This window comes from Glandiceps talaboti, chromosome 1 (assembly GCF_964340395.1).
Source record: "Glandiceps talaboti chromosome 1, keGlaTala1.1, whole genome shotgun sequence".
NCBI classification, from domain to species: Eukaryota; Metazoa; Hemichordata; class Enteropneusta; family Spengelidae; genus Glandiceps; species Glandiceps talaboti.
This window is the reverse complement of record NC_135549.1, coordinates 23,602,342-23,612,341: the sequence shown is the minus strand read 5'-3', so window position 1 is coordinate 23,612,341 and position 10,000 is coordinate 23,602,342. Positions and strand designations below refer to the sequence as shown.

The 10,000-nt window shown below is 36.4% G+C and overlaps 1 protein-coding gene across 2 annotated transcripts in view; it reads left to right on the top strand.

The window, feature by feature from the left end:
- LOC144436999 (uncharacterized) overlaps positions 1-10,000 on the top strand; it is a 12,292-nt gene that overhangs the window by 2,057 nt on the left and 235 nt on the right. The window contains exons 2-9 of one of the 2 annotated variants that reach the window (XM_078125869.1): positions 1,427-1,522; positions 2,009-2,116; positions 2,799-2,933; positions 3,825-3,935; positions 4,461-4,589; positions 6,327-6,431; positions 7,107-7,274; positions 8,021-10,000. The exon at positions 8,021-10,000 is cut by the window's right edge and continues 235 nt beyond it. In XM_078125869.1, coding sequence (XP_077981995.1) covers positions 1,429-1,522; positions 2,009-2,116; positions 2,799-2,933; positions 3,825-3,935; positions 4,461-4,589; positions 6,327-6,431; positions 7,107-7,274; positions 8,021-8,388 — 1,218 coding nt within the window. In that variant the 5' untranslated portion in view covers positions 1,427-1,428 and the 3' untranslated portion in view covers positions 8,389-10,000. The remainder of the gene's footprint in view (positions 1-1,426; positions 1,523-2,008; positions 2,117-2,798; positions 2,934-3,824; positions 3,936-4,460; positions 4,590-6,326; positions 6,432-7,106; positions 7,275-8,020) is intronic. The other variant, XM_078125877.1, reaches the window with a different exon arrangement.

Here is a 10,000-nt window from a genome sequence, read left to right as displayed (position 1 = left end):
TTTACCTTGAAGGTAAAATTTGCAGATATGCCGCGAAAGAAATGACCGAGAGTGACCCGAAGCGTTGGGACCTTAACTATCAGGGTATGAATTGAGAAATAAGTAAAAATGCCTCATCTGATGAAATAACAGACATCATGACAAATATATTATATTCATAAATAATGTGTTAATATTATAGATACATTGAAAGGGTTGTAATTTGTATCAATGATCTTATGCCAATTTACCCCCTTTGTTAAACGGACGACATATAGAGCCTTATGGTTGTTCTAATTAAAGTACTGCACGCTGCGCTGAACGTTAGTTATGGCTGAACCAGGCCAAATAGTCGTAATTTGCCAAAGTTGCAACCCTCTGTTGTATTGGTACTAGTAATATCATTTGTATACGTATCTTAACAGGTTATTTCAATATTTTGTAGACTGGTTTGTTAGGGGGATCACAGAAGCCATTACATTATATATCAGAACGTTAGAATCATCGCTGAATACACACATCGTCGTAAACTACAGCCTCTTTTACGGCACCGTCCAAGACCAGGCTAAATAGGCAGTGTCGCGGAAGAACAACTCTGGTTTGCTAGTATGCGCTGAATACAGACGCGGGCAGATACAATTTACCACCACCTGTCTAGGAAAATATTTTGAAGTCACGCATACGTAAAACTACACATAACTTCATACCCCTGATATGAAGAAGACCTGAAGACTAGGGTTGAAAGCTAGGATTTATCGAAGTACTTTGATGCAGTACAAAGTTTTAAAATTTTGTATGTTTATAAAAAGTAAGAACTTCACAATATTTTGTTGAATTGTTATTAACAATCTGACTATGTTCAAAACTGTTTTATTTAAAATATTCCCATTTCATTAAAATTCGTTATCAAATGCTCTGTCATAAAACTGTGATAGACGAAACAACATGGAAAAATAGAACAGATTTGGGTGTTTGGTCGTGAGGTAGTATATCTTTAACGACTGCTCGTATGGTACGCCACGAAACTTACTGCAGCCCTTCATAAATGCCTGTATACATTGAATTCAGCCTGAGAGCCTCGGAATCAAAATCTAACGTGGCAAAGTTGATTATGAATTTCTAACTAAGGAAGTTACTGGTAATTTACATGCAGTTTAAGCGTTCAGTTGCTCTCCAGTTCAATACCATGTTGTTGTTGTTGTTGTTGTTGTTGTTGTTGTTGTTGTTGTTGTTGTTGTTGTCGCTGTTGGTGGTGGTTTTCCTTCTAGGATTGCCATTAATTCGATTATCACCTCAAAAATCGAAATTTAAACTCATCGTCTCTAAAATGAGTAAGATATATCCCTAATCTCTTAATCTAAATAAATCAACATATAATAGTACAACTTCTCAATATGTCAGAACTCGCTAAAGTTGATGATTTGTAAACTTTCGTTTCTTTTTTCAGATATGTCATTACAGATGGCGGGTTTCCTGTTCCCTTTCAAAATAGTAACATTACTCACATATGGTGCTGTATTAGTAATGGTAAAGTCCCAACAAGGTAAGACTTCACATTAATTTAATGACATTTACATTTAGATTGGGCATAGAATGAATGCGTTTGTTGTTAGTTTTTGTTCATAGCTGTGACCCGCTGCAGACATGTCTTATTAGGAATGGATCAATTCTCCTGTCGGAAGGAGGTGTGGCTGGATTTATTTTCCATTATGCCGGCAATACGTCTGTAAATAACTCCCCTCCCTCCCTGTAGAAACCAAAATTGGATTACACTTAAAGTATCACTTGATCAAAAACATGGCGGCACACACCCCAATACCCCCACCCCCTGCACCCACCCACACCCACCCCATTCCCTCTCCGTGTCGGATCTTTAATGATCTACGGGGCCCATTTTTCCCATGTCACGTGTGTGTGTGTATGTATGTATGTATGTATGTATGTATGTATGTATGTATGTATGTATGTATGTATGTATAACGTTAATACCACACAGTCATCGACTCATATACATATATTTACTTATTAGTGCCAATGAAAGAGTGCCAACCACCGTGTCACAACGGAGGAACCTGTATTGATCCTCAGGGCACCTGTCAGTGTCCGGTTGGATTTATGGGTAGAAATTGTGAACACCGTAAGTATACAATTTAGAGTAATTTTTGTAACATCGTTTTTTTTCTGAATTAAGGTAATCTAGAGATATAAACCATACTAAATCTATGTTCATTCTACAACAAGAGTTTCGTATCTAAGCAACTAAATTTTCAGAATGGTTGGTATTTTAATTATTTTTTCAAGACATGTTTGGTATGTTACTCTATATTTACATGTGGGTCGTTTATAAAGGAAGCTCGGTACCTAAGTGCACATAAGGTAACACATACCAGTAATTCAATTGTTAATGCGGTATTAAAGTACCCATAACAAAACAGACATCGTTATATAGCGAATTTCCCAACAACAAAACCGAAACACTGTCACATGTCAGCTGTGATAAATGTCATGATTGTAACTGTGTTTGTGTTACTGTAATTATTTTAGTGTGTGTATGTATTTTAATGTGCCTTTTATATTTTGGTGAAACGAAAGGAAAATTTCCGTAAACGGACAATAAAGTTATATTCTATTCTATTCTATGTCTGACAAACTAGTACAGCCTTCTACAGAAACCCTTGGGATAACTGATCTAAAGTATCCATAGCAACAGTCTCATATGTATTGTGAAATAATAAACCAAACTGGGTGGCATTTCATACACAACTATATGTCAAACGGTGGCCTGGATTCACTGAAAATGTGTTTGAATGTTTTTCAAGGGTCTGGTGGCTGTTTTACAAGATCAGATTGCAGTAACCATGGTATCTGTTATTTCTCGTACTGCAAGTGTGACCCTGGCTACAGTGGTGAGAAATGCCAAGTCTGTGACTCTAATGATATACATTACTCGACATGTGAGTAATTTGTTGTTGTTGGTGGTGGTAATACTGTTATTTTTGTTGTTGTAATAATGACATTACTCTACATGAGTACTTTGTTGCTGTTGTTGTTGTTGTTGTTGTTGTTGTTGTTGTTGTTGTTGTTATTGTTGTTGTTATTGTTGCTATTTTTATAAGATTTATTTAATTGTTATTGTTGTTGTTGATGATGATTTTGTTATTGCAGTTGTCGTAGTTGTTCTTATTGTTGTTATTGTTTTTGTTATTATTGTTGTTTTCCTAATGACTGAATAGCTGTTGAACTCTCTGTTATTTTTCGGTATTTGTTATACACCGAACTAATATTGGGAATAGCTCAGTTTACAAGTATTCGGATTAATTGCACTGATTACCATATGCAAATTAACATTTTCATACTTTCGCTGACATAGAATAACGACAACTCGTCATCACTTCTTAGCTGTACTAGGCACAGTACATAAATCCCGCCACATTACAAACGGGTCCTGTCAATTAAGAAAAATCGGTAGATCGACTTTGGATGCAAATCTCCCAATCGTGCCATCACTCGAGATATGAAGACAATAGTAGATAGACGCAATGATAGGCTGTATATCCACAGAAGAACGTGTTCGATGCAATCTAACCATTCAGCAAGTTATACTTTTTGAAGGCTAGGGATATTCAGTCTTACGTGTTATAACGATAAGAATGAGATGTGCATTTGTGTATACATGTTTACCTTATGCTTATCAATCAAATCACGAGTTGTCGGATGCAAATAAAACTCGCTTATAGAGAAAAAACACGTCATGTCACTTTTTCGAAAGACATATGACTGGATGAAGGCAACACAGTTTCCGAATGAATAATTCGTTTGTTGATTTCCTGTTTTATGTTTCTTAGGTATCGTCTGTAAGTCTATTTCCGACTGCAATCACCATGGTCGTTGTAATGAAGATGGTTTTTGTGAGTGTGTGGATGGTTACTATGGAGATACGTGTGAAAACACTAACAGTAAGCTCTGTCGTTATATCTTCAGAAATTGTTTTTCACAACTATCAACAGACAAATGTACACCTCTCTCTTTCTCTCTCTGTCTCCCTCCCTCCCTGCCCTCCCTCCCCCCCTCTCTCTCTCTCCCTCCCTCCCTCCCTCCCTCCCCCCCCTCTCTCTCTCTCTCTCTCTCTCTCTCTCTCTCCCTCCCTCCCTCCCTCCCTCACTCCCTCCCTCCCTCCCTCCCCCCCTCTCTCTCTCTCTCTCTCTCTCTCTCTCTCTCTCTCTCTCTCTCTCTCTCTCTCTCTCTCTCTCTCTCTCTCTCTCTCTCTCGTCAGAACTCTCTCTCTCGTCAGAACGATTTTGAGAAATTTGTGTTGAGTTTTGTTGAGACCATCGAGTTTATACATATATATATATTATATATACATCAAGTCCACTCACAATACTTTAGTTAGTCGAGTTACACACAGCAACTAATAGTATCGTTATTGTGTACACTATGATTTCCAGAATAATGCCATATTTTTTCTCCTTGCTCCCCAGAGATCATGTGTTATTCTCCATGCAGGAATGGCGGTACTTGTGAAAATGGAAGGTGTATTTGTTTGGACTACTATTATGGACTAGCATGCGAATTCAGTAATCCATGCCAGTCACATGAAGTGACACAAGGTACTTTGCTTTCATTGCTAACATTTTCTAAAATTTTAAAACAAGGCACGGTTCGATCAATTCATTAGTCCCCAGAGTTCCATATTAGATAGGATTTGTAGAGGAAACAATTAAAGAGACATTTCGTCCGTTATTGGGATTTTTTCCAAACTTTATCTAACTAGCTAGTGCAGATTCACTCAATTATAGATTGTCAGCTGATGTACCTGAAACTTTGATATTTATCCAATTTTAGTAGCGGTATGTTTATTTTGGATAGAAAGACATGCGAAAGTGATTACCTTTTTAGCACAACTGAACTTGTTCAGTAGTGCTATAGGGATCGCCCGGCGTCTGTCTGTCTGTCTGTGTGTGTGTGTGGATGTATGTGTGTGTGTGTGTGTGTGTGTGTGTGTGTGTGTGTGTGTGTGTAAACAACTTAAAGTCAAAAACTGCTGAACCGATTGCCACGATATTTGGTGGGTCCATTACTTTGGGTGTCTAGTTGGGAAATTGTTCAAATCAAAATGATCGCATCACAGGTGTGTGATTTGGGTCAAAAAATGTGATTTTTGGTCAAAAAACTTAAACTCAGAAACTACTGGGCAGATTGGTGCGAAATTTGGTGGGAACATTCTTAAGGTGGTGTAAAGTAAGATTTGTTCATGACGGGATGATTCCATTAGTGATATGCAAATTAGGGCTAAAAATGTGTCTTTTTGGTTAAAAATCTATAATTCTAAAACTACTGAGCAGATTGGGCTGAAATTTAATGGGAATGTATCTAGGGATGTATGGACGAAGAAATATTAAGCTTACCATGATTCCATGAGTGATATGCAAATTAGGTGTAAAAATGTTCATTTTTGGTCAAAAACTTATATCTCAAAAAGTACTTGGTCAATTAGTCTGAAACTTGGCGAGATGTTTCTGAAACTGTTATTCTGCCGATTTTCTTAAAAACATTTTGACAAAATTGGCCCTAGCGACCATCACCACGCCCTTAGCAACAACCAAATGGCAGTATATTTTGGTCAAATAACAACATCATCTGGTAAGCAAGTGAGTAAACATTCAAAAAATGTATGCAAATACCCTAGCAACCATGACCACGCCCATAGCAACAGCCAAACGGTGGTGTATTTCACAAAGATAACAACAGGGTCTAATAGACAATTGAATAAACATCCAAAAAATGTATGTAAATTTGCATAGCAACAAGACCACGCCCATAACAACAGCCAAATAATCACGTATATTGCAAAGATAACAACAGGAATAGAAAGACAGATGAATTAACATTTAAAAAATGTATGCAAATATCCTAGTAACCATGACCACGCCCATAGCAACAGCCAAACGGTGGTGTATTTCACAAAGATAACAACAGGGTTTAATAGACAATTGAATAAACATTCAAAAAATGTATGTAAATTTTCCTAGCAACAAGACCACGCCCATAGCAACAGCCAAATGATCACGTATATTGCAAAGACAATATCAGGAATTCATACACAAGTGAACAAAAACATACACAAATGTATGCAAATGTATGACCACGCCCATAGCAACAGCCAAATGATAGCATTTATCGTAAAGATAGCAACATGGTTGGATAGGCAACTGGATAGTTATTCAGCAAATAAACACCTATTGTTAGCATAGACTAGCATATGGATAAACATTTTTAAAAACTACAGTTGTGCTACAACGCCATTGGCGGTATTTTTTAAATTTCTTGTGTCTCTCACCCTCCAGAAAGGTCTACGTATTCCTATGAAACGAACGATTGTAACGGTCACGGTTTCTGCTCACAAGGGTTCTGTATCTGTCACGATGGTTACAGTGGGGAACACTGTCAAAGTGAGTATTGCATACAAATTGCATACACAAATTTATACAACACAACACAACACAACACAACACAACACAACACAACACAACACAACACAACACAACACAACACGGAGAACATAACAGTGTAACCGTAACACATGTATCTACCTTCAAAACTTCAGTACTGTAAGTCGCTCATGCCACACTAAATCCAGGGCTAGCTTCAACAGACAGCTGATGATGGTATCATCCGATTGATAGTGCCTCCATCGACACATAATGATAGAGCTAGTGGACTGAGACGGTCAGAGCGATCAAGAACAGTTCGATTGTACTTAAACTAAACAAATGCAACTGAATTGGTATCCCAACACATTGGGTTTCATTCAATGTTTGCGAGAAGCAAATAATGCTACCCATGGAGTTAACCAACCCGGCCCGGCAAGATATATATTTTCAAAAGTCAAGTTCATTGACATCGAATCTGGTAGAAAGTTCAATAAGAAACTGTCATCGAAGTTTTCAATGCCCCTGAGCCGAAAACAAAACGAAATAGACAAATATACTAATGTAAACAAAGACTGGGTTTATTTTATAGTAAATGAAAACTGACGAAAGTGACAAACTAAAACCATGACATATACAGGAGTATGCATATTAATTTTAGTAATTTTTTTCTATAAATTTCCTTTGTCCTCATAGACTACAATGACTCATCGGATTATGTTGAGGACTACACATCAGTCAATATTTCATATTTTTATTACATCATCGCCGGTGCTGGTGTTGTAGCAATCACGTTGGTCTGTTTTGTGACACGGGTTGCTTGCAGGAGACGAATCGTAACACAAAGCCACCAACACTCGTTAGGTATGTCTAACATTTCACTATTTGAAACGTTTTTTTATTCTCACATTGATTTAACCTCTACAGTCCTGAAAAACACAAAATTCTGTCATTGTTTACCACTGCAATGAATGTTGACAGAGGGATAAAATTCAATGTACATGTGTTCAGATAATCAAAGTCGGTCTACTTTTCAATGGGAGTTGTCATTCACGACATAGTCCTATAAAATCTGTTTATGTATCTTTCAGTGTTAATGAATAATTTGCATATAGGATATATCTTAAGACTGCATACTTCAATTTCAACATCGTTTAGTACAGACGTTAACCATAACAAAGCTGATATGTCCTATCAAATATGTTGATATAACGTAGTTTTAATGACAAATTTGCATAATTAATGATTTTAGGTAATTAGGCAGTATCTGAAATTTGCAAGCTTCAAATTTCATATAAAATGGTACTTATATCAACCATACGCACCTGGTGATTGATGCGGGTTTGTTGATACAACTTTTACCTTTATGAGTACTGTGAATAATTAACGATATTCAGTAGCGGTATCATGCACTTTTCAAATTCCGTATAATTTGGCAGATACATTAACCCGAAGAAAGCACACTTGTACAAAAAAAGCCTGTTAGCATAGTTTTATTTGAGTTTTAATGAGTAATTTGCATAATTAGTGATTTCCTTACGGGAGGCGTTCAGTTTAAATCTGGTTATTTATCATTTTAGTATCAAGGTATTTATTCCCTGTAATTGCAGGTCGATTTGTCCAACGAGGTGGACAAAGGCAAGCAGGGAACAGAGGTCTGGTCATCGTACCCACGGCCATTTCTACGACATCCAACGGAATAAACATGACACCCCCGTTAGATGATCTACCGCCAGCCTACGACCATATAGTGCATAATATGTGTGACATTGAAAGTGGCCAAATTGTCAATGACATAGTTGGAGATCTACCCCCTAGTTATGAGGAAGCGATGAGATTAAAAGAAGAATCGCTAACCTTTGAACCTACAGGAGCGATGACTGAGTCAACAGATCTGTCGGCAAATGGAAATGATGACAGCACTTCCGGTATATTCAGAAATGAGACTGAAATTGGAAGTGTGCCAGAACACACATGATACACAAGTAACAGTCTCTTTCAGTTTTGACCAACGCATATTACAATTCAAGTCTTTTTTTTTTTAATATTCCGGTGCCTCTTTTCATCATATTTTTTTAGATGTTTTAAGCAGAGCGCAACTAAACAATCGAAAGACAACGGGGAGAAGTGGGTAGGTGCAAAAACCATATTCAACAAGTAAATATTTCTGTACAAAATTCACAGCCTTAGTGAAGACTGATTATTTGTATATATTTGTGCCAAAAAAAGCGTTCACCAATGTTCTTACCTTTCATCATAGTGAAATGCAGCAGTGTAATTTTCAAACAAACCAATATCTCTATGGTGTGTGTGTGTGTGTAGACACGTAGACACGAGGTATTGTATCATATTGGCGTACAGGGGAAAAGTAATGAATACTAGCAATTCAAGAAGAAAAGTTGAATGAACATAATGACATGGGTAAGGGCATATCCACTGATAAGATGTCACTGTTACTAGCAAACAGTGATGCAATATCAATAGTGTTACACTGGTGGCAGCGGTGGGACTTTAACCTATATCTGAGATACAGCGGATACCTAAACAGTAGCATACTTTGTTAAATCATTGTATCTACCCTGATAACGAGCAAATCCCAACATTTCCGGATTGTAAATATTTATAATTCCTCAAGCCAATCCCTGTCAACTTGGATAAACCGATTTTTAAATAATTCAGTCCCTACACTTACATGGGGCATGAAGATACATTTACGAACATAATCACGAAAATCTAATGTTATCATGTTTGATATTTAATCTAAACTTTGAATATTTATAAACTTAAATTATTTCTTATACAAATGTGGAACACTTTTGAGAAAGTACCAGTATTTATTTATTTCTTAGATATAAATGTGTGTGTTTATGCCTGATGACATCTGTGAGTTGATTTTTAATTGTGTTGGATATTACACAACATTGTATATACATGTCAGTTCAAACATTTTATCATGATACTGGCAGAATGTGAAACATTATGCACTGTTATTATGGAGAACATGTGGGTGGCAAATGGGGTATTTATTTTTGATTTTTTTTTAATTCATAAAACAGCCTTACTATATTTTTCGACTAGGAAATACGAATTCAAAATACACCAAGTTCATGTTTGTAACTCAATAAATCGCAAATATATTAAAGTTTTTTTTAAAGTTGCATTGTATTTCCAAGTAGAAAACGTAGTAGAGATATTTTATTTTCGTTTAAATTCTTACATAATTAACTAATTTTCATCCGTATTGCCACTTTAAACAAACATCATCAGGGTGTGCCGTCTGGACCGTTAAAGATGATACTTGATACAAAAAATCCAAAATGAGAGCGATGTTATGATGCTAAACTAGCCAACCAATAAAGCCAGAATACTGACAACATACTTAGGTACAACTGACACATTTACACCTCTGTCTTGAATTTTAGCAAAAAAAAAAAGAAACAGAAAATCCGTTATTTCTAAATTCCGAACAGTGTACTGTACAACGTAGCTATATTTCGTGAACCATTTAAGTAACACCTAATCTATGGTTAATTGTTATATGTTTTTGATGATAAAAATGCAACATTTCAAAAACTTTAGAAAAAGATAGC